The sequence below is a fragment of the Falco punctatus genome, assembly GCF_963210335.1.
Source record: "Falco punctatus genome assembly, chromosome: 4".
NCBI lineage: Eukaryota > Metazoa > Chordata > Aves > Falconiformes > Falconidae > Falco > Falco punctatus.
Window position 1 is genome coordinate 4,253,978 of NC_137583.1, and position 26,112 is coordinate 4,280,089.

Here is a 26,112-nt window from a genome sequence, read left to right on the forward strand (position 1 = left end):
GCTGAGCTGAAGACAAAGATAATATTACAACGTAGGGGGTGTGCGTGTGTTTTTTCGGCAATGATAATAAGGCATATGCTTTGCTTTGAGAAGACTAGACACTGGAAAAGAATGGAAGATTAATAATATAGAGGGCCTTCAATTTGAAAAAGGTTAAACAGAACAGTCCCCACTAATGGTTTGTTCAAGCAAGGTTAAAACCACGCGACGTGGGAAAAGGTCACATCCTCAATCCGTAACGTCTCCAAAGGAAGATTTTTACCAAAACAAGTGTCAAGTTGAGAGGAAGGGACTCTGCCCCAACTTCATCAAAGGAAGCCTGCGACTTTGATGCACTCTTTAATGTGCAACTATGAGAATAAAAGATGCAAGGTACCCATTTGATATGCAGTGTTAACAGTGCTAAGCATTTTTTCTAAATTGAATGATCAAAGTAAAATCTCAGTTACTGCAATGACTCATATGACAGCACCCTCTGAAGTTTATACACGTGCTTTTAGCAGAACGCTGAGCAATGGCAAACACAAATGACATTTCGACACAACCAGTATTGTTCACTCAAAACGGTATAAAACTGCCAGGGAAGGCCAAATGTTTTCAGCCCAATCTGAAGTTATAAACATCTGAGAGATGGTTCGCCCATATGTGTGCACGAACACACCTTCCCTCCCTCCTCTTCATGCTCCTCAGAGAACAAATACACTGTTTGAAGCTAGGATGAATTTCAAGCTGGAAGCCCTGGAAGAGAGCAAACTATCCCCTCCAAAGCCGAAAAATCCAGCTGTTTGGTCAATGCCTTTAGTGGCTAGGCATTGTAAGATGAAGTTATGCAATATACAGCCAATGCAGAATAGAGATAAATTTCTGTTATTTCAAACCTAAAATTAACATCTGTATTACTACAGTACCTGAGTGGATCGGTTGAGATGCAATGAAGTCCTGAGATGACAGCAAAAGAATAAAATTATAAAGTATTAAAATGATTCAAAAATACCGTGTGCTTAAATATCAGATGTTTAATGACTTTACATTTTTTTCCTCTTTATTGAAATTGCAAAACACTTAGTACGCCATTAATCATGGATTTAAGAAAAATCCAAACCCAAAGAACCCAACAGCCATTTCCTATACACGAGAGAAAAGAGAATTACAGAAACATTCTTCTGAACTAGTCAAAACGCGATCCATTTTCAGCACCCTAAAAGCACTCTACCCTTCCTTATTTCTTACGCAAAAATGACAAGTCTTTGTTCTAGGGACTGACACAAGTCCTACTGTTTGCACCATTACATTAAGCATTTCCAGAACCTGTCGCCTTTCAGTCTTGTACTGTGTGCGCTTAGCAGTAACAGCTCGGCTCAATTCCCTTGTATCAGCGCAGAACCTCAGAATATACTAGCACATGCCAGTATCACAGCCTGCTTTAATAAGCGTCAGAAACCTTCACGCTGCGGATGCTTGAAAATTTCAGGCAGTGCAACCATCCTCCTGGGAGGTGCTAGCTGCGCCACAGCCCGCGCGCCCACAGGACCCAGCTCACACTTGCTGGACTTGGTCCCCGAGCACAAACCGCCTTTCAGCAACTCATGAAGTTAACGTTGACCCTTGGGTTAGGTGCATATCTAATTTCAGGATGCAAATATTGTCCTCACCAGAAGGCTTACTGGCAAAGAGTAGCACCAGAATAGGGCAGCATACATAAACCAAATGACAGAACAGCAGCACTGGGCAGCTTACACGCATGTACTCCTGGCCATTGCTTTCGGACTTGGTACAGCCACTAAGCAAAAATAGCACAGTTCCACGGAACAGGGAGCAGAGCAGAGCTCTTGGGCGAAGGGGCGGTAGAAGTTCCGTTCTACCCCCTGGCTGGCTTCCCTCACACCAGGCATCTGATCACTTACCAACGGAACAGTCATCCTTACATTCTGTGGCTTGGTGCTCTCTACCCAAAAAGGCAACCCAAAAAGGAGTCATCCTGAGAATTATTGCAGCAGAAAGTTTAGTTAAGACACTCTAAGTACAGAGGTGATCACAACTATGCTTATATTTAAGCAGCAATATATTAATATGTAGTATGGTATTACTAAGTAGACTTGCTCGCATTGACTTCAGGTTTATTATCAACATATATATGATATATAGTTAATTTTTTAGGATGAAACCTGTTTTTCCACTGGCTGTAATCAAACATTAGCCAAAGCCTCATAATGAACGCTCCATCATCATGTTAGAAATAATTTTTAAATGTTTATTTGCACTTATCCATTTACTTCCCTTACACAAACTCCCACAGATCAGCCTTTGCTCTTAGAGTCATAAATGTGTATAGTCCACGGAGGTCCATAAAATTAGCATTACAATTGCATTAATTATATTTATGGTGGGTATTTGTAAATCGGTGTCAAACCTTTACTTTTAATCCCAAGATTACTAGTTTGTTTACAAAAATAAACAGGGTTGTGTGAAGGGAGGAGGCCATAAACATAGCATATGCAAGAATTAGCTGTACAAGAATGGAAACAAACTGTTTTGTCCAAATAGCTTTTCAAAGCACTAAAGCTTTAAAATAGCTTTTAGGAGCTTATTCCACCCTGTAATTTGCTTTCTTCCAGGGTTCAAGATTTGTAAATAGTGATGAATTTTGAGGGGGTGGCTTACATATGTTGGCTTTGCAGCTCGTTGTTAGTTTAACAATTGAAAAGGGTGAACTTAATTTACTCATAATTAAGTTTACTGCTTAACACAGTGTGCTATGGTAGTGCCAACCTGCTCACTGAGCATGACTTTTAAACAGATTAAACATAGCCTTGCTTTTAACAGATTAAAAAAAATAAAATAATCTTTGCTTAACAGTTTTGGCCCTTCTGACTATAAATAAATATTTAACAGACTGTCTTTGTGCAGTGACAATATGTTGTGCATAAAGAAGAGATGGTAATGAGACACAAGGCAGCGCTGATTAGCCTCCATCCCAGCGCAACCTTGATTGTGGTGCCGAATGACACGCAGCCCGTTGTGACCTCAGGGACTCCTTACACAACCACAAGCAGCAGGATTACAGCTTCATCAGAAATACTGCATTTTGCTTTCTGAAGACAGGCACCCAAGGCAGGCTCCCCACCGACCGAAAGCTTCAGCCAGGAGACATGGATGTTTTTAAATACACAGGGAAAAGCGCAGCTCTCACAGCAAAAATACCAGTCTTGGTATGTCCTGGAACATGGCTGGAAAGGTTCTGGTTTTCCTGAAATAATTTTCTAGAAGTTTCCCTGCTGCTGCTCATAGCAGTTCACCACACTATTAGTAACTGTTTATGTACTTAGTAACTGTTTATGTACTTAGTAACTGCAGTTAAAAAGCCCAGTACACAAAAAGCCACAGATCTAATCAATTTGGGAGCTGGCAACAGAGCCTCAATAGCTGCCAGTGTGCTCAGCGCCCCGCAGGTCCCGCCGGCACTGGCGAAGGGCTTTGAAAGGCGCTGGGTCCATCGTGGGCAGCCCCTGGGAAGGCTCTGTCACGGAGACACCCCACCGCAGCTTCGGCTCCCCACCACGTGTCACCGGGGCACCCTTCCACCAGGGGCACGGAGGCGGACAATGGAGCCTCTTACGGTAACGTATGTTAGAAACATCCCGCCCTCGCACAATTCATTTCTTCCATCAAATACAGAATCAAAGCAGCCCTATGGAGAAAGGCTTGTTACTGGTTTCCTTATGTGGAGATCAGATATGAAAACAGTGCCAGACACAGGAAAAGCTACACTGTGTAGCTGAAGAAGTCTCCCTGCATGAGCCACAAACTGCTCCAGCTCCACCACTGGGGAGCAAGATGGAAACCAAGACACACACTAAGGAGGGTTACACCCCCAGAAAAAGCCATCGGCCAGCCTTTTAACCTGGTCACTTGCCCACAGATTCACCTTGTCATTGTGGGAAAACCTCGGGAGTAGACTGGCAACATAAAAACCAAAGCTTAGTAGCCACAAAAAAGCAGCCAGTAGAGAAGGAGAAATCAAGTTTAAAATCTATTGAAAAATCTGGATTTGAGGTACAGAAAGTTAGTTAATTCTTATTGAATGTACCAAATAATTTTAGTATAATCACATAATAACTCCTCTTCTATCTTTACATCTAAAATCCCATTTAAATCTTTTGGTTTCTTTCCAAACACTGCTCAAAGGTAGAAAGTTCATTTAAAACATAAAAATAATCCAAATCCTGAACACAATATCACTAAGCTACAGCAAACAAAGTATCCCATTCTACACAAAGTAATTTCAGGAGTGTCTGTTTCAGGACAAATTTCAGGAATAGAAAATACATCTATTTTAGGTTATTTCAAAAAGTGGTTTCTTTTGGTTTTAACAAATTAACTGGACAGAAAAACAAATATTGCAATGCTCTACAGAAAGCAAGGTCTGACAATCCTATTTGTTTACTCCTAATGGGAGTTTACTCAGTACATTTGTAGTCCAGAAAGAAATCATACACTATGTAATGGTAAAGCCACTGAAAATATAATGGGCTTGTCTACATATGTAGAATTTCCACTTTGTACATACACAAGAAAAACAAACTATTACTACCTGTAGAACAAGGAATTGGCTGAAAATTGAGCCAAGAGTTATAAGCACCACTGAAGAGAAGAAAACAAACTGCAGACCTATCCTGCATTACCAGGGAAATGCTCTAACAATGCTGCAGGCTGCTTCGCATCTCCAGTTTGTTTCCATGGAGTTCACAAGGTCCTTCTAGGTAGGGAGCTGAGGAAGGCTGCGCCAGTTGCACTGGTGAGTCAGCTGAATGACATCTCTTCGTCACGCAAATACTTGACATTTTAGAGAAAAGGCAGAGAAATCATCGCATGAACTGTAACTAAAGTTGGCACACAGGGCTGTAACTCAGTTGGGTTATTTGGTCCTAACATGGTCAGCATGAAATCTGAAGAATAGATGTAACTGTTGGTAATAGCCACCTCTTTCAAGGCTATACAAAATAAGAATTATTCAAAATACGGATACACACAACTCCTGAATTACAAACTTGCTTAGACCTTGCATCTGTTTCCGTCAGCTAGCACAGAAATCATCAACAGCCCACTTCTGCAGTATTATGCAGGACAAAATAAAAATACTACCAAGAAATCATTAGTCTAAAATTGAGACAGCTGCTGTCTTATTCAGTGGGCTTTAGGTATCCATACACAAAAAGAGTAAATACAACTCCAGCTGAGAGTTCTGTCCTGAAGCAAAAACCAAGGCTGTGGGCTGTAACATGTGTTATTTGTGCTGTGTACCGAGCAAACCCAGGGATACAGGATTCCTAGCAAATGGGTGTTTAAAAGATCATGTTCCAAAATGTTTTAGCAGATTTAAGTGAGACACACAATTAGCTTCTTGGTACCTTCAGCAATGATCCAAGTTCTGTTTTATTTTGCCTTTTTGTGATGCAAGAAACTTTTTCATAAATACAAAAACCAGTCTTATTGAAGATTACTTCTGAAACTGCATAAGATGGAGTTCCTTATACCATAAGGACATAGAGAAGGAAAAGCATGAATACTGTAAAGAATTGACAATCTTCAATCTTGCCTTCCTCAGCTGTGACAATAGATAAGGAGCATTACTGATCCGGGAGACAGCATTACAAAGACAGACCTTAATTTAAACTATTCTGTCTCTCAGTATGGAACAGTGACAATGTAAAACATTAAGACATTTCTAAGAAAGATGTCAATGTAATTGCAGTAAGCACCAGCGTAACAGAACCACACAGGATCTATGCTCTTGCGGAGACTGAATAAACAGAATACAGTGATTCTAGCGCTCCAGCACGGTGTCTGTGCTGTAAGCCTTTTACAGAGTATTTGTTAACCCTCTTGATGCAGTGCAAAGTTATATGGAGGTTCTTACTACACTGAACAGATAAACTTGTGAGTTCCCACACTGGTTTAGAGCTCAGTATGGCTGCCTCCCCTTCGCAGGGTCCCATGGGCAACTTCCAGCCCTGCAGGCTCAATTCTACTGAATAATGCTAAGCTGGGACATGAGCAGTCCGTTTCCATCAGTGCAGATGGCTGCAATTGCTTCATTATCTGTTAACCAGAGGATAAATGAGAACATAGCACTGCCTGTCTTACTGCTGACAGAGGCTACATATAACTACATATCATAAAACTACGTATCATTAGCAGACATTGTACAAGCAGCAGGACAAATTTCTAGTTTGAAAAAAGCCATCATCTTCTGGCATGAAAATTCACAATGGTAGCAGAATAAATAAATGTAGTTGAAGCAAACCTGCAGCTTAATCCCAAATAAAAATTGTTTAAATTTATCATCTAACAGCTAAGAAGCAAAATCCACTTGGAACACCACAGTACAAATACATGCCATCTGCAAATGGCAACTCAAAGTGCGCGTGTGTGAACAGAAAATGCAAATCTGAGCTCTATCAAACCTTTGGTGCTAGAAGCAGCACGGTATTGCATCTTTTTAATACTAGGGAAAGGAATGCAAAATAATGTATTAAATATTTAAGACACTGTGCTAGATATTGCTCTGTGGATAGCTGCTGCTCATCACAGTTCCTTTGTGTGAACTGGCAGCACATGGAAGAAAGGGAACCCTGTTCACCACAGACTGATGCTGTGATCCTCCCCACGTTCATTTACATGGGAGGACCAACTTATTTCTTTATATTCCAAAGTGCAGCTTCATGAAATGGAAATATTTACCCTTGCTTGAGGATGGTCTGAAACCTAGCACTGATGAGCACATTAGATCCCAGTCTTACTACTCCATTTGGGAGGGAAGCCCAAAGCATTTAAACACAGTGGGCAAAAGGAAGGCAGCAGAAGGATCATACTCCGCCAGAACGCTGTCCTCCCACCGGAAGAAAACTGGAAATGATATTCCAACTGTTACATTGGTCAAATAAAATCATCCCTTCCTGTTCTGTGTGAACTTTCTCTAAGTCAATTCTATGAGCACTGCCAGGATTCCAGGATGTGTGAAAGCTTGACACCCAACATGTTTTACCGACAAGTGAAAGCCATAAACCACCCAAGTATCAAGCACTGCGCAGTACGGTGTCTTCTTCATAATGCTGGAGCTCACCACCACCCAGAGAGCTGGGTCATCTCCACTCTGCTCCCCCTTCGTCACCTGCTTTGTCACCCGGCTCCCAATGCACCCATCGCTCAATCAAGTCACTTAACAGAGAACTAACAGAAAAAAGCAACAAGCTAACATTTGAAGTAATTTTAGCCTCCCACTTCTAATTCTGCGCAGCACACGGTCTTCGCTTGAGCTGCCCCTCATGAGCAGAGCCTGGCTTTGCCCAGTGGTCTGCCAAGCCCCCAGCGGTCTGCCAAGCCGTCAGGCAGGACACGTTCCCAAAAGGAAGTGCCCTGAGCTCAAGGGACCCAGCGGCTGCAGTTCAGCATTCACTTTGGTTACACAGCCCTTTGCCTGATGTCCCAAACAAATGTCCCTGAAGAAACAAGCTGTGGGAAATTCTAATTTGAGTATCAGGGATGAGAAATTAATGAGGAGACTGAGCTCCTCCCAGAAATTAAGAGGAATCTGATGGATATGTGGCTAGAAGCCCTGCCATAATGTCTTTTCTGGCTGGAGCATCATTTATCAGACATGCATGTCTCCTGCATTAATTAGCACAATCCAAGTGAATCAAGATATCTTCAAGAACTAAAGGCAGACTAGCGTAAAAGCATGCGTGCCTTACTCCGACATGTCTGCCTGGGCACTGCAGCGGAGCCCTGTCAGCAATGAGGCACTGGCCTGGACGGATGCTTGCTCAGATGTGGCAGGGCTATTCCAACCCGCTGTTGCCACCAACTCACCACCGTGGTGGCGTTCAGTTCGCTGGCGGACACACTGCAATCTTAAAACAGGTCTGTTGCAAAGGCAGCAGCTCTCAGGAAACCTGTAATTCTTCTGGCAGCTACACTGACATTTCAGTTCAGAAAACCTGCCTCACAGCAGCCTGTCCCAACTGCAGAGCTAAAAGCAGAAGAGCCCAACTCCAGAGGTTTCCGCAGAATTGCATGGTCAGTAGGCCAGAACTAAACACCACTCAGTTGATGTCAGTCATTGGAACAAAACCTGAAAATATAGTTCAAATCAAGCCTTTCTTTTGGATATACAATTTAATAGCTTAACTGTCATAACTGGCACTGTTCACCTACGAAAAGGCAGCACTTGGAAGAACTAGGAACATTGAATACCATTGAAATTCTTCCTTCTAATTTTCTCTTCTTGTACATTGTGCTCCAAGTATTTTAATGAACCCTTTAGACAAGAAAGCTCTTAAATAACACGCTTAATGCTGCTCTTAGAAATAAAAAGCTTTCCTCACTTGGGGCTTGAATGACTTAGATCCCCGAGTAGAGTTCTGCTGGCTCTAGAGGCACAGCTCTGAGCTGGAAAGCCCATACCGCCTGCCCTCAGAGTGCGGCTCATTTTTCCCAGGTTGCTAACAGTTAAAGCTGGATTACAAATCATAGCGGGCAATTGATTGTTCAGAAACCAACTGATTGATAAAGAGTTTTTTGTTGGATCTCTTCCAGATACCGCATAGCTATGTGACTAAAAGGCTTTCTTCAAAGACAGAAACAGATCAGAGAACAACAAGAGCTTTAGGAAAGATCTGCAGATGCTTTTCTACTTGGCATACTAGAGATGCAACCGAGTTTGGTCTGGGCTGTGTGCAAGCTATAGCACAAGCTTGCTTTCATTTTGCCTCCTTCAGGAGGCTTTCCTTTGCATCACAGGTTTCTGTCATAGTTCCGGCAGTGTTCAGCACAGAAGCATGCCCAAACACTCATTTTTATAATGTGCTTTCCAAACAAAAATATAATCACAGTATCTCAAAGATATTTTAACTCTATAAGAAAAACAATATCCAGGAAATAAAGCCATCCCAACACGAACCTAAAAGCCATGAGGAAATAGCAAGATTAGCAAGCTCAGTTGGCTTTATTAATTTGAGAAGACCGTGAAAAAGTAAAACTGAATTTATGTACAGAAGCAACAGAATTACATTAAATAAAACTCCTCTGCTTACAAGGTTGGGGCCTGCATTCCTAGAGCAATCTGCAAAAGTAACAACAGGGGGAACTTAGAGAAGCTTCCTTTTTCAGAAATGCTCTAATTTCACTTTTGCAGTAACAGATTGTACAGTGAAAGATGTTACTTGAAAAATTAATTTTAAAGAACTCCCACCAGCTAGATTAACTCCAGCAATAACATCTAAAGACTAATGACCTTGCTGTTTAAGACTCTTCATCACCGTGTCTTACAATTCAGTTTCAGAATTCACATCAGTCGGGTATGCCTTGTATTTAGGCATCCCAGCCTTCTGCTGTGTTTTCCAAAGGAGCTGCAAGTCCCCCAGCCCCGAACTCGGGGCTGGGGGAACAAACCTGTAATTTTATCAAGGAATCATTCATGACAACAAATGGTTTAGAATTTATTATCTGCTGAACATCTTATCAGTATGTTTTTCAAGTTGGTATCTTGCCAGAGGAACTGATTTCATATTAAAATATTTCAGTGATGTGGTTTTGGCTTTGTTAGAAGTAAAGCCCATCATTTAAATGACACTTATTCCCAGAGTTACGTGAAGATCAGATGTTTATTAACAAGCTTCACTACTATTTGCAGCTCAAATTTAGAACCATGAAAACAAAACCAACCCGTACATGCAACATGGGAACTGAGGTTTTCCAAAGAAGGAAGAGAAAGTGTGTTGTATATAATTCAATGTGAAGACATTAAAGTTTCCAGATCTATGTTTAATCCTCTGTGAGGCAAAACTCCAGCATACTCATGTAATCTGAGAACTGAAGTGTTTGAAAATGTCTTGTTCAACAGTATGGCTGGACAAACTTACTCTCCATTAAAAGTTCTCCCTTCTGTCTACTGGTCAGAAGCAGCTACCTTTCCCTGGTTTTGTCTGCATATCATCTGCAAAGAAAGGGACCTTTATGAGAGTCATAAATCTGAAAAGACTGTAGCATTATGGGTAAGGTTTCTTGATCACTGTCAGTTAAGCACTTACAGCAACCCAGTTAGGCTAACTTCCATCTTTTGTGTGACTGCTTACCCACAGCATAAGCAAAATCATACAACTTACAGGGGAAAAGGACAGCAGCTTCAGTATAGACAGAAGGGCACTTTCTGCGTAACTCCCCATACCAGTATCCACCCAGGTAGCACAAGGATCTAAATTCTCTAAGTATCCTTGCATGGCATTTGAGATCACTTGACTGAAAAGTAACAGAAAACAAAGGCTGTTGAGTAAACCTAAAATGCATGTGTAATTTAAAACATGTGTTTGAATATCATGTGTCTTTTTCCAAGCTATAGTGTTATTACTGTCCTCCTAAAACAGCTAGCAGCAGCTCTGTGCAAGAGTGATGCAGCCAAGTAAAATAAACCACATCAAGTTGAATACAAAAAAGAACACACCAAATCAGCCCCATTACATTATACCCTAAGATCAGAGACTTACAACTTCATCCTTTAAAATGGAGACTATTTCTGATAGGGTGTATCTCATTCATGCATACTTAAGAACATTATGCTTGCAAACAGTTCAAAGCCTGAAAGATCTGTTGGCACAAAGCAGTACGTGGCTGCACCACAGGAGCGGTTCAGTGATAGACTTTACTCTGCTTTTCATATTGGTTTATAGACTTAACATTTTGTTTCTCATCTTCACATCAGCAGATTTTAAATCCCTAGTTCAGAATGAGTGCTCTGAGAGAAGTTTGCAGCTGAAGTATTTCGCATGTATTACCATATGCTGCCGGCACCTCCCCGTAGTTTGCATACCGCAAAAGCTTACATATGTACGGAAAAACAAAAGGCTTGAAGAGGAGCCTTATTCCCTTGCACAGATCTGCAGGCAGCACGAGCCACACTCTATGCTGCCAGAAGCTCATTTATCACGTACCACGACAAAGCTATTCGATCCTGTATCTGTCCAGAAACATCAGTATTACAATTTAGGAATGTAATACTTCATATTATATAATCATTTAATTCATATGATGCAACCCATTTCAATACGTTCACTTGCAATCTATGATTATTTCTCTGCACATCAGCAATCTTTTTCTCTGATTACCAAGCATTTAACAACCAGCAGCAGATTACAAGATACTGTAGATCGATGTGCATGACCCTTTTGTTTCCCAGGAAATGTAACAGAGTTACACAAGCTGTTAAGTGGATTCAAAGACCTCGATCAATGTGCTGTTTCCCTATTACTCAGTAAAGCTGCATCTATTCTAGGATTTTCACAATTTCTGAAAAAGAAAATTGACAGAGGTATTCACTTAATCAGAATCAATAATTTAAACTGTAGTGCACTGTATCAGTCAGTGGTTATGATGCTTTTCAATAAGAAAAACAACTTTTTATCACTACACACGCACAGTAAATGTTTCAGTAATGCTACTCCTGTAGGCTACAGACCTAATGAATTGAAAATGGGGTTAGAATTTTTTAAAAGCATCGTTTTCCGGAAGAAGAGGCTTACAAATCTAAGTTAAATAACATGCAACTAGCAAACTACCACAGAATCTGAAAACAAGCACAACTGGAGCTACGTCAGCATGTCTGTGGCAAAACAACAAAAAGTGGGGTTAGTAGCGTGCGTGCTGGACGCAGGGTGGGGAAGCCACAGAGCAACCTAGTCAATAGAAAGGAAACACGATTTTCCAGCTAAGTGGCAATGCACATTTATCAAGTGTGCTGAGCGAATGTACAGAGGCACATTAACTTTCAAATACACCTGAAGTTGAGACAGAAACTTCCCTGGCAGTACCAGGTGGATCCCATAGGCTACAGACTCTTCGGCACCAGTGCTGGGTTTCACCAAGGGCAGCTGCAGGGCTGCAAGTCAGGGGTCCTGCACAGGGCCACTTCGTAGGGACTCTTGTCCAACATGTAAAAACCCCAGCATTAGGGAGCTATGCAAATATCAGAGTGTGTAAGTAGCAGATTTAATATATATATATATAAATATGTGTGTGTATATATGGACACATGCATTTATACACTATAGTATATATAAAAAATTGAATTTACCATAGTAACAATTCTAACTTTTCAGAATAAAAGGAGCCAGCTGAAACCACAATAAGATGACTACAAGTGTTACATCAACTTCAGAGTTCGCCAGGGGTTGCCATATTCATTCTAAGTTCCAAAGAGCATTTTCAGCAGAACAGTTCAGGGTGCCTCTGTACCCACGGGAACTAGTACAGCTTCAGTGTAAACCCAGAAATCAGACTGCAGTCCCAGATGCGCCGGGGAGAGGCCAAGGTTCTGCCTGCCATCTGGATGCAGCTGTACATGTTCAGAGAACAACCATACTTGGGAAACAGCTATATATGTGTATATATACGTATGTATACACACAACACAAAGTGTTTTGGAAAAGCCCTCAAAACACAAAAAATATGGAAGGAAAATGTCTAAGTACCTGAAGAGCGTAAGCTTTAAATGAATCTTCCACATTCTTCAATTTCATATTTATTACCCAAAGACTATTACACCATTTAGCTTTTCAGTAGCAGAGAATTAGATGAAACAAACAACTGGCAAAAACTTGCACAACTGGCTACAGCAGGCACTACTTCGTCTTCCTTTCTAGCCTCCACAGCTACATATTCTGCCACTCCAAGTTTTGACAGATCAAGCACCTTACAAGGAGGCTAATAAAAATTGCCTCCAAATTTTCTTGTTCATGGCTAACCGTGGCCTTCCTCAAGCTGGACTAGTTTTGTGGCTGAGACAAGTGCCTAATGAAACATGAAAGCAAAGCTCAGGATTCGTTAAGCCTCATCTGCAATAAGGTGACAGGCTTCCTGCTGCTCCACTTACACACCTAAACCTTTGCCTCCCTTGTTGGCTCTTTGATCATCCTTAAGTCTTTGATGAAAAATGTTAAATGAGTTGACAATGCCTATTACCCAGTTGCTTTCAGTTTTGTTTTAAAAAAAATTGGCTATTTTCTTGCCTTGAAGCACTGATGTAATCTAACCAAGCAGTCTGTGGAAAGAACTACTACTGTTCATGTCTTACTTGGAATTCAGTATGTACTGGCAGCACTAAATACATTTTCATTGAGCTCCCCAAGAATTGGAAAGAAAAAAAAAAATTAAAGAGCCTTCAATAATAAAGTCTGAGCATAAAGCAGATGACACATCTTTGCCAGTTTCTGAAGAGTGAAACACATGTGGAGAGCACCTCAATTTCATGCTGAATCCTAGAGGCACCACCAGCAATCTCGTGGCTTCCACAGCCAGCTGATAGCAGCCGGCACAGCTGAGGGCTCACTCACTAACAAAGAACAAAGCTGAGCAAAATTGCTTTAATCAGACACCTCGTGACCAACAAGCAAACAAACTTGTTTGTCAGAAACATCTGCTACATCTAAGAGATGGAGCAGTGGGCTAGCTGCCCATTCTTTCCAGTGTCAGAATACATGTCACCTGATTAATAATACTGGTTGTAGGATTACAAAATAAAATTATTTAAGTAACATTTCCTGATCAAGATTAATTATCTGTACTACACCAGCCTCTGGCAAAATCTTGTCATAAAATATCAATTACAACTAATTGAATTCTCCATAAAGATGAATTTAATTGAGGAAGAGAGCAAGACAGATTTTAATACCATCTCATTTTCAGGTGTAACAATGCTCCAGTGATTGGCTAGGAAAAAATTCAGAGGTGAATGAAATGTGACACAATTTCTTTAGGAAAAAATGCTTACATTAAAGGGTCATAAATTGGGTTCATTTTATGCATTTGCTCTCTAACATATCAGCCAAAAATCACAAAAGGCCAAAGAGCATACAAATAACATAAAAAAAAGAAAAACAACTCCTCTAATGGGTATGGAAACAAAAGCACTTGCTTGAAACACTAGAAATTAGAAAGGGACATATTTTTCCTGAAAAATATTGTGTACGAACTTTCCCTTTAATATGGCAAGTAAACACAACTGTAGGAAGAAACGGTCTTTGGTTATTTGAAATTTCAGCTCCCCAGCTTGTTTAGTTAACAATAATAACTAAACAGCTCATAATAATAATAAATAAACAGCTAATTATTTTCAAATTTTCTAAAATCTCATCCTCAAATTTTAATGTTTTACCTTGGTCATTTCTGTAAAATATGAATGTTGCTGTTTTCCCTTTATTGCCGATAAAGACATCAGCTGAGCACGGAGAAGGAAGCAAGACTAATCAGGATCTTTGAAAACTCCCACCCTTATTAGCATCTTTAGTTACTAGAAGCTGTCTTTAACGAGTACCCAAATGTTTGCTATACACTAAGCATGCAGACCAAAATATATTAGCTGTCTTAGCTACTCTTTCCTTCTGAGCCTGCAGCGTTCTGTTGTGAAAAACAGAAATAACTCCCTCTTAGCGAGTCCCTCCTACCCCCAGGAAGGTCCCCAAGGTCTCTTTTAAGGGTCAGCAAAGGAACATCTCTATGTTACAGGGCGGCAACTGAACAGCAGCAGCACTGAGTCATGGAAAGGCAACTAGCAGCAGAGAGCGGGAGGTGAATTTGATCCAGACGTAGCCAGGAAAAACTCTCACTGAGGTCATCAGATGTTGTTTCTCCTTGTGGACTGACTCGATGAAGTTCTGCCTCCTCTTTCTCTATCCATTTTTTGCCAGCTCATCAGAAGCAGCCCCGGCAAGCACCAAGCTCACTACCTGGCATGGCCAGCTAAGCCGGCACCAGGACCTCCTTTCAGAAAGGAGGGCAGAGTGTCCTTCACCAAGCACCAGAGGACAGTGGCGTGCGTGTGTGTCTGTATGTGTGGTGGTGGTGGAATAAAAGTCAAGCTTCTGTTCAGCTGAGTCACATTAAGCTATTGCTGGTGCAGATGAGTCAAAGTTCCAGCACAGCTGTGCTCCCAGGCTCCCCACCCAGGACTGAGCAACCGCTGTGCACATTTTGTGAAATGAAAAGAAAATGTGAAACGGACCTGCACATGGGAGAAAAGGTTTGTAAAGCCAAATGCCCTGTAAATACAGGTCTGGTACCCCTAATTGAATCATGATAATTAATTCAGTTAAGGCAGAAGAGTAAACCAAGAATTTCTGCTGCTCTGACAGCAGGAACATCTATCTAGCAGTTCTGCGATCAGTTCATGCTTTATTTTTGAAAGTCCACTAGATATCACCTATGGATTAGTCTCCTTCCAAAATCTACTGGAGCCTAGAAGAAGAATTGCCATCTATTTGCCTTGCTCTCATACTGCTTTCTACATAACCATCTGCCATCTGCCATTCGGATGTACAATGCCCCATTGGGCTGTTCGTACATCCTTGAACTCGTGCACCTGCCCTGCAAAACGTTCTGCATTAGAACCTGAGAAAGGTAGAGGCAGACCAAACATCACAAGCAAACTATGTATTGATGATAATAATTATAAAATACATAACCAGCACTGACTGCAGGGCATGCCAGCGTCTGTACCCACTTCGTCATTTCACGTAATCAAACACTTCCCCAGCTCCAGCGTCAACAGCATGCGAGCAAAAGCAAATATAGATGGCCTCCTCCTTGCTTTCATCTCCAGCCTCCCGAGATAAAATCAGCCGGTTTGTAATGATGAACTTGCCGAGCGAGCTGGGAGCCGCTGGCCTGCATTGCCGCTCCCTCTAGCCACCAGCCCAGGAACTGGGAAACAGTCAAAAATCCCAGCGCCACTGGCAGCCCCGCCACAGCCCAGCTGGGAAGGCCTCGCATGGCGCACGGCGTGTTTCGGGGGTACATTTGCTGGGACCTCCCTGCTCCGTCTCAGTCTTTGAGGGGAAGAGGACTCTGTCCCGCGTTTCAAAACAGTCACTATGGCAAATGAACATCCTGCCGGGGCAATGCCAGCACTGCTGCCCGTAGGCCCCATGGCACAGCCGGCGGGCCCCACGGCACACAGAGACTCCTCAAGCAACGGCTGCTGAGGAGCCACGTCCCTACCGCTTGGACAGTGACCTCTACGAGCCACCTGAAACACGACCTCAGTGCTGTTCCACTCTGTCAGCAGATTGCACTCTGCCATCCCTAGGCACCTCTCCAGTAAGGGGCTTCCTTGGCCATAAACTAAACACGCAATTCAAATTCATCACGAACCTTGAGTTACTTGAAATTGTGACGATCCATATTCCATTTCATAGCTGCAGGAACGTGGAAGGAAAATTTTAAACGCTTGATTTCAGTCACGCTTAAGAGCTACACCCTACATTTTTCAGGGGATTATTTTCTTCTCCTCACGTTATACAGTATTTCGCTTCAGCTAGAGTTTTTTTAAAGTCTGCTCTGGGAGGAGAGTCCCTAATTCATCACGGTTGAACTGGGGGGTTTTTGCTCCATCTAGCGGTGCACAAAACCCCCACCAGGCAAGCACGAAGTGCGCGCGCTGCACTGCGCTGAATGACTTTCCCACCACCACTTACAGAGAGAAAATAATACATGTGCAGAAAATAACAGCAAGCCAGTAGCTGCTCTGCAAAACTATAGTCTCAGCTACCTATTTTAAGCAAAACCACCCAGAAAAATTTAAGAACTGAGTATATTTGTGAAGGAGAACTACACATTGCAGAAGAAAAACAAAATAGCCTGATTCTGATAGGTAAAAGGGCCTAAAGGTGCCAAAGCAGAAATTCCCCAGCTCTGTTCCCCCAGAGCAGCAGCTTTTTTTCAGTCCTTTGAACTCCTGAATGAAGATACTTGGTCTACAAAAACATGAAAAATTCCACCTCTACTTCACCTTCCATACTAGAATGCACAATAAAACAGTTTTTAGTCTTCATAGAAACAGTACAGAATCATCTAGGAATCAGGAGAAGGACATTTTTCTACTGTTAACTTCCTCAGTTTTATAATAATGTGCAGCATTTAGGTCATCTACTTTCAAACTCCAGTTAACTAAAAAAGAACCCCTACTAGGCTCTACTGCTAAATCCTGAGATTCACAGCATGTTTTATTTAGCCACCCATGATTTATTTAAATAGGAAGATGTTTACTTCTGCATTTCTGACTTTCACTGCATCAGAGAAGGTCAGCTTCTCTGTTTGCTCCACAATGAGTAAATGCCATGATACTATGGATACCAACTCAAATTATGCCAGCAACTTATAATGATCCTATTTTCCCTTAATTGGAAAACTACCAGATAGAAACCAACCAATGATAGTGTCTCTGTTACAGCTAATAACACTGATCAGTCTTTGACTTCATTTTCTCCTGAGACACATTGTTAGCTACAAACCACGTTCAGGATAATCAGCTGCTGTATCTTCAAGGCAAAAGGGCTGGCACCTAGAGTTGGTGGGTTTAATTTTCATGTTTAAATAGTAGTCATTCTTCTTTGTTTTCCTCTACAGAATTATATAAAAGATACTCATTGAAAGATTGGACAAACCCTATCCTATGGAAGAGGTTAATTACGGTGCTTCAGTTCAGTCACCAAGTAAAGAGAGTTAATTACTGTTTACATTTGGGAGGGAGATGCAAGCAAGTCAAAATATCAGAAATTCTTACTGTTTCTATCTTTGGGAAGCAACTCTGAGAAACTCTTAATTATAGCAGTAGAAGACCAAAATCAAAAGCAACATTCAAACATTTCAATGTTTTACCCTGCCCAGTAAACATCGCAGCACTCTCAGGGATATAATAAACTGCAATAACCCTACTACACAATTTTTGCACATGTAATTTTCAAATTTTAGAGTGGGAATGAAACTGCTTCATCTATATTGTAATGCCAAGTGATTGAGAAACACATGAAACTAAGAAGCATTCAATACCAAATTACAGAAGCAGCTACGTATTGCTGACAGCCTGCAGTAAGAATAAAGAATGTAGACAAACTTGCAAAATCACGAAGGCAGATCAGCCTTCTGCAAGTGTATTCTTCCTTATGCCTTGGACACTTCACAGTCATACCTAAGGCAAGCACAAGGAAACATTTATCAGGAAGGATAGAAACAGTAAATCAAATGTAACTGAAAAGCAAATGACCTGTATTCTGTTTTTTATATGGATTTCTTCAGGGTCATAAAAAACACATTATACAGGAGGAGGATGAGCCTCACGCTACCTCTGCAGTTCTTCCCTCCTTGATACTGATGATTCTCCTTTTATCCCATCCTCAAAGCCACATATAACTGCAAATAAATAACAGCTTTTCACCCTGTATCCAGCCATCCCTGCCTTTACAGGAGCTCCAGATGGTTTGGAGTATATTTTAACTCATGATAGTGACAACACACTTAAGAGCCTTCCCCCAACCCCAATCAGTTTTTCTTTCTTGTGAGCTTCAGGCTAGTAAAAGCCACTTCATAGAAATTCTGTTTCCTGGTACATCTGCTTGGGCTGTTTAAGTTCGGAAGATCCAACCAGTAGAAATCCTCCAGTTATTTTTGTGCCACAACATGTGTCTGGAAAGATGTAATCAACAAAGTGCCTTGTGGGCAACGGTAACTTGGACTCTGTTCTTAAGACACCCGTGGACACGTTCACGTTTATCTGGTTGTAGTTATAGGGCTCTTCAATTACAAGTTCATTCCTTTGTTGATGATCTTGTTCACAGCTTAGAGAAAAATATTTTCATCCATTAGGTAACAGAAGTACATGAGTAATCATCTTGCACTTTTGCTAATGCTTAATACAAGACTTTCACAAACACAGGCAAACAAAATTAGAAGACAGACCTCAAAGAAGCTTAGAAATGTAATCACTCCTAGATAGAGCATCTGCTGTAAGAACATAAATGTGCTGGTTCCTCAGAATGATCAAAAAGCAAAGAAACAATGGTTAATCTTTGTATAGCAACATTCATAAAGTGCCACGTTGGTATTTGCCCAACCTTGAAACAAACTTCTAGGACTGTCTGCAGCAAACCCACACAATACAGACTCTGTGAAGGAGCTCCTTCCCACCCCGTGTTCTCAACATCTGGGGGAGAAGTGTATCACATGACCATGTACATACCATAACAAAACTCACAGTACACTTAAAGATTTCTGGTACTGTTTATTTTAGTTCAAAATAAACTGTGCATTTTATGTGTTTGCTTACAGTTCGCGTGTGTTTTAAATACTGGACACAAGGAAGAGAGCTGTAGAAAAGCACGGAGAGGAGATTACCAAGCATCGATGGCAAAAATTTACGGCTGTGCCGTTCTGAATAACTCACACTTGACATGAGTCAGAATCCTACGGCATCCATGCAAATGTCAGTCCCATACACACCAGTAAGAGAGGAGAGATGGATTATACAGATGTAGCACTGACTGCACACTTAGCGACCCCGAGCTTCTCTGTTATCTTGAAGATGGACTACTAGACCCCGAGGGTGGACAGCAGAACTGGTGCAGAACATTATCTTCCCTGCCAAGGAAGAGGGGGGCAAGAAAGAAAAAAAGACAGAGGAACAGAATCATAGGGAACAGCATTAGGAAAATCAAGCTTGAGATTTTTTTTTGCGGTGTTTATAATCCATGAATAGTGTAACTTGTTCGCAAGAACCACCCAATTAACCCACTTCAATCTCAGAGACAGGACTTTCAATACAGTGAAGAACAACTAAATGAGCCTAAGCCAACACTTTGAGTCAAACTCTGAGGCAAAAGCCATTTTTAAAGGGCAATTTCTGTTTTTCCCCTAAAAAAAAATTACATTAAGTAGTTATATACATAGCCAGCCTAATGTGGCTATGGCTCCTTTGTTTTTAACATGTTTAAAACTTTCCACAGGTATTTTCAGTGCCCATATTCCACTGAAAATGCAGAACAGGTTCGTTTCCCCTTCTGCTGGTAATTGACATACAGAAATATTGACAATTAACAGATCTGCATGTCACACACATACCCCCCACCCCCCCTTCTTGTCAAGTAGAAGGAAGAACTTTGTTTCCATGCAGAGTTGCCAGCATCATGAATGGTGCTACAAACCAGAAGGCACAAAGGCAATTAAAGAAGCAGTTTGGAATACCTACATCTGTAATGCTATAATGTGCTTTATGGCGGGTGGAGGAAGGGATGCCGGCTTAAAAGGAAGCTTGCACGAGGTCACTTCTTTACTAGTAACACAACCACGAGAGGTCATCTCCTTTAAACTAAATAACAAGCTAAAGGAGGAGGATGGAAAGGAACACGATGAAGGAAGAAAAACAAGAAAATCCAAAAGCAAATAGTAAATTTCATGATATTCTGCCAAGTTCTGACTGTTTTCAAACAGTTTGCTGTGTAGGAACACAATTCACCATTTTTGCATTGCTAGATCACGTAGGCATCAAGTGGAAAATTACAAGTATTACTATAATTATGCCAGCTTTCCTTTGCCATAGGGTTTGAGCACAGATGCCTTATATAATCATCTGAACCTCACACTGACTTAGCACAGAGCACACGACTTGGTCTGAGTTTGGATCTGGTTTGCTTTCTGTATCTGCATATTGCATCTTTGTTGCAATATGCTGGCTGGTCTGAGCTGTGTTGCTTTCACTTCTTTGCCCCATTTGAAAAAAACATTTTCCAGCTTTTAAATCTCTGCATATTATAAGAAGAGGCTACAGTGCTTAAATGTGGCAAGTTATATAGCTAGGCTATTGCTGTTCAGCTACAAATGAGATTCCTATTCAACATTTTTCTTGGTGGAAAACTTCAAAAAATAGTCGTACAATAGTACAAAGGATTCTGAAGACACTCCTGCAGCTACAGTTTCACCTGTGACTAATCATTGACTGGGAAACTACCACAGGACTGAGGTGTCTGCTGTGTAGCGTGGGATGTCTTTACAGATGCTTGTGTAAAGGACGTGAAATATTTATGTGTCTGAGCCTGGGAAATGGTATAGTGCTCATCAGTGGGAAAACGTAAACCACAGCTGCAAAGAACCAAATTTATCTGTTAACAGGTATTTTTCACTTTCAGGAATCTAAGCAAAAATTTCCCAATTTTCCCTGACTGTACCTAGCGTGCAAGAATTCCCACCGTGCTCTTGAAAAAAGTATGAAAAACCAGACCGCTCAAATACAATATAGAAGCATCTGTCAGCTAGATATCATTTTATGTTAAGCTTCTGTGTTAACCAGTTATGGTGACAAAATAGCTACAACGCCTACCAGTGGCTCAAACAAAAAGAAATAGCACAACCAATCCTTCTATGGTCTTCCACACAGTGGTTTGTTGCACGTAAGCCAACATTACCTGGTGAAACAAAGATTCCACATTAAAATTTCACAGAAGTACATTATTTTCAGAATAATGTTTTTTACCTCCCAGAGGTGCTGATTAAACATTAAGCAGGTAGAGACTGCAAGAAAACGATGGGATTTCTTTGGTACTATAACATCCTTTGCATTATCTTTTTGTTTTCACAGGTATCACTGGGGAAAAAAAAAAAAAGAAAAGAAAAATCTCTAGCTTCACGATTTTGAAAATGGTCTTTGGACGTAAGGGCATCTATTTTGTTATTAGAAGGATGGAAGGTAAAGTGGATGGAGAAAGAAATGACTGACAGGCAACGTTTCATGCAAATCAGAACGAGGAAATCATAGTTATGAATAGACACATCAGATGAAAAAAAGCTTAGATACTAGTGGTAAGGAAATCTGTCCACAGTTGTAGTTGCATGTATCAGCCTAAAAGATATCCATACAAAGACTACAGGTATGGATACGATTTTACATTCCCAAGCGTGGGCAGTCTTCTACATTGTATCTTCCTGCCTGGAGCCATTCCTACAGCTGCTCCTGCCATAGCACTCACCACACAAAAGCCTGAATAGCTGACGGCTACAGCAGCGTTAGGGCTATGAGGCATTAGAAACCAAGCCAACCCAACCAACACATCCCCACCCCCCCAATTTACAGCAGACTAGGATGCCTTCTCCAGGGGTGTTCTGGTGAACTATCCTTAGACTGTAAATGAGCCCTGCATGTTTGAGAATGGTGTAAAAAGATGAGTAACTTGAAGGTTCAACTGATGTACTCCAAGTCTAAAACGGCCAGGTGCACAAGCGTGTTACGTTGTTAGTATCAGGCACCTAGCAGCTACATAGATAGGCTGCAGTACTAACCGAAGTCTGGCTAGAAAGATGTGTTTAGAAAATGCAGGGAACAGACCGTTCCTCAAATGAGAAACAGATGATTACATCTACTTTCTCTGAACGCCATTACACCTCTGGGCTTTGCTTTGTGCCTGTTCTCGCTGCAAAGCCACTGAGATAACGCGGGCCGGAGCAGCGAGAGGCTCAGCAACTGCAGTTGCAAGATCCAGGCCCTTTTGGATGCCTCTCCATGGTGTACCACCATCTCCTTGACTTTGCCCTTCACACCAGGCAATAAAACCTGGATTGAAACAATCACTAACAAACACAGAGCACCTCATGGAATTTGCAGCTTTGACCTAGAGTACGTTGTTTTTAAGGCTCAAAAAGAGCAAACGCAGGAGACATATAGGCTAACTGGAACATACAGAGACCAGTAACTAGCTGCAAGTACATTATATGCTTAGTCTGCCTAAGACGACTTCTTATAATAGAAGAATGCAAGATAAATTGTATAATTTCTGTCTATTTTGAACGTTGTAAAATGAGCAAGCAAGGGATTACCGCAATAGCTGCAGTTATTAAAAATGCATTATTTCCCTATTAACAATTCAAAACAGATGCCAAAAATCGTCTTGACTAGAAATAAAACTGCTGGAGTGAATAAAACATCCAGCAATTAGCTAACAGCAAATCAAAGATGCTCCAGATCTCACTGTAGTGCATTCATTAATTGCTTCTTTCAGAGCAAATTTAATTTTTAATTCTGGGCTACAAAATTAATCCCTCTGTGTATTTTTAAATAAAGCCTCAAACCCAAAGTTAGACTGAAGCATCCATTTCTGTTAGTTTTGTTTCTAATGATTTCTATTTATAACTTGATAAATGGTAAAAGTTAAATGTAATGCTGTTAAATGTATGTGGAAATTTAAAGCCCACTCCTGTTGGTGTTCCAGCAGTTGAATTTTACCCACAGCAGTAGGATCCCCACAGATAGGTCCGTCACAAAACCAGGTGCATCATTTGTACTCAACTAAGAGATTACAGCTGTAGTGACGTCAAGTTGCAACAATCAGTTTGGATACAACAGTTTCAGAAATTTAACTCATGGGTAAACCAAGCAAATTCCTGACATGCGGAAAACTACCCTCTCCTAGAAGAGGCTGGCTGCACCTCTTCCATACTCTCCTGGTAAGGAGCTGAAGCCGGCACCAGCCTGAGACTTCTGTTCTTCGAGTGAACAGCCCCTGTTGCCTCAGCCTCTCCTCCCCTGCCCTGTGCTCTGGCCCCAGGGCACCTCGGTGGCCCTTTGCTGGACTCGCCCCAGTGTCCCGATGCCTTTCAGAAAGTCGGACGCGGCAGCGGAGGTTTCGCAGGTGACGGGAGGGAGGAAAGGCCTCGCTCAGCCTGCTGACCGCTCGGCTCACGCAGCCCCAGGGGTGCGTGCTGGCTACTGCTGCCACGGGCGTGCTGCATCCACACCTTCTGCAAAACTCATTTTACTCCCCGGTCACTGGGGTGTTGGGCTGGGGGAGGAGGCGAGGGGAGAACAAGGGCATGTCTTAATCCCTGACCTCCCTTATCTAATGCACAACAAAGCCGGAGGCCAGTGCCGGCCACACGCTGGTGGCAGACCAGGGCTGACCAGCCAGCGAGGGGTGAGGGAGATGGAGAGCGCGTGAAGTTGCCCAGCAGCCGGTGACTGACCCATTGATTGCTCCATTACTGTTAGGTATGGGAAGCACTAAAATATTCATGGACTGGTGGAAGTTCCCATATCTCCACCGGCTGTAGCTGAGTTATGGCTACGTACGTACACACAGTTGGAGAGTGGGAGACCTAAACTTCCTTGAGAGCAGAGTCGGTGATGAGTTCCTGCACATCCCCCAATCCTTAAACAAAAGCTGAAGGTCTTGTGGCGTGTGTGTGGGCATCATCCAAACCTGTGTGTCGTTTTATACATTATTACTCTAAACATTGTTCTTGCTTTACAGATCCAGCCACATTTAGGGCAGGTTTTTTGTGGGTTTTTTTTGTTGTTTTTTTTTTTTTCCTGCACAAAGACAGAAAGACAAAAGCAGCTAGAGAAGTTTAAGATTTTTTAACTACAAAGTTATGCTGCTCTAAGTTTTAATTCCAGAAGCAATACTACCGATAAAAATAATAACCTACATGGAGCAAAACACTCAAACATTCAAGAAACAACGGGTTTTCCCATCAACATCCCTATAGGAAGATCTTTAGTAAGTCTTTAAAATGAAAGCATTATAAACTAAGGACAAAGGAAAACCAAAGGCCTCATGAAAAAGCAAGCGGAGAATCTAACAGTGTTCAGGTGCTGCTCCTCACCAAAGGTGTACCAAGTTGTCTTACAACTCAACTATGGATTTGCTACCACCAAATAAAACCAAGAGCTCTGATGGGATAAAAAAATCAAACATACAAACAAATGCTGTCATGTAAAACAAAAGGATGAATCCAAACATGCATGGTTAGAGATAACTAAGACATGAAACATTCAAATCAGAAATATGTTTATGCATTTACAGATTTAGGATTCATTGGTTTTGTCTCTCCTTATTACTGGTACGAAGTGATTTGATTTTTCAGCACCAGACTTCCAATATTTTGATATTAATATTATTCATGAGCTGGCAATATCACTAAGTTAATCACTAATAGTAAAACTAAAAATTAAAGACAGTTTTTTTCATGACATGCACAATTTCTTCATGGTTTTCATGTTTCTAATTACTTAGATTAGCTGTCCTTTGATGCTTCTATGACTTAAACACTAGCACTGAGAATGAATTATACTAAAATGCCTAACTATTGTTCTCTGTATTTGGTCGAAGAAAACTTGGAAAACACATAGTAAAGACATCTATGTTAAATGAAGCATTATTAGCTGGAAAACAGGATTTTAAAAATATATTTAGGGCAGTTTCTGCTTGGCATCAAGGTCCTGCAACTGTTTAAAGCCCCCTTGCTTCCATTCAAATCAAAAGGCAGTGCTGAGACTTTCGCAGGTCCATGACTTTAACCTTTAGTGGGCCAAAATACATGGCTTGCTTCACATACTGTCACAAAATAGTCAGGGGTTTAAAAAGCGTTGCTCAGAATGACATCGCTACCCTACATAAATTATAAAAGCATTTCAGTATGTTTGTTTGTGAGAACTAAACTCACAACTAGCTTCTTCCTACCTTTCAGAGAGTCTAGGGGGATGTGCCTCTTAAAGCACATGAAATCATTTTAATGTATAATTCAAGAGTGCCTGAGAGAAGTGAATGAGAACTATCCTGTGAGAAGTTAAAAATGTTTGATACGCTTTTCTAGTTTTTTTTCTTTTAGAACTTAAACTATAATACCTTTTCTTTCATCGAATTGTAACATTAGATCTCTCTTCAAAAATAAAAAGTGGGTGGACCATATCTACTCTTACCTGTACTCTGAGTGTGTGGCAGGGACAGCTAGCTGGGTATGGTACAATGGAGCTGGACAGCAAAACTGGTGCAGAGTATTTAAAGACCTACGACACAAGGAAAAACACAAAGTCAAAACACCAAGTGTTTAGAATGGGGCTTTTTAGGGAAAAAGCAGGTGCTAATAGGTATATCTGAAACTCATAATAACTTTGAGTGAAATTTGACGTACAGCTGTCAGTTCTGAATCCCAGGAAATAAGGAGGGAAACAGCCCCATGGTTTAAATATACACATCAAGAATGACAGTGATGAACTGTTGCAATGAAGAATCAAAGTTTTGTTGCAAGATTGAGATAAAACGCCAATTTAAGACTTTGGTTTTGCCTTGCCATGCGAAACTGAGGCAAAAGCTAAACATTGAGGGTTAAAATCCCTGTGCAAATGAAGCTTCAGACTTGCAATTTACTCTGCACCAGTCAAGCTGTTTCTTTGTTAATGGAATTACAAACACAGTGCTTACATGAGAGGAGGAATAATGTGATGGACATGGACACAAGCTTTCTTCA

The 26,112-nt window shown here is 41.3% G+C and overlaps 1 protein-coding gene across 5 annotated transcripts in view; it reads right to left on the reverse strand.

The window, feature by feature from the left end:
* IQSEC1 (IQ motif and Sec7 domain ArfGEF 1) overlaps window positions 1-26,112 on the reverse strand; it is a 357,209-nt gene that overhangs the window by 155,099 nt on the left and 175,998 nt on the right. For 3 of the 5 annotated variants that reach the window (XM_080386138.1, XM_080386137.1, XM_080386142.1), the window contains one exon: window positions 25,565-25,651. The exons of the other annotated variants lie outside the window; for them this stretch is intronic. In XM_080386138.1, coding sequence (XP_080242264.1) covers window positions 25,565-25,651 — 87 coding nt within the window. The remainder of the gene's footprint in view (window positions 1-25,564; window positions 25,652-26,112) is intronic. 5 annotated transcript variants of the gene reach the window in all.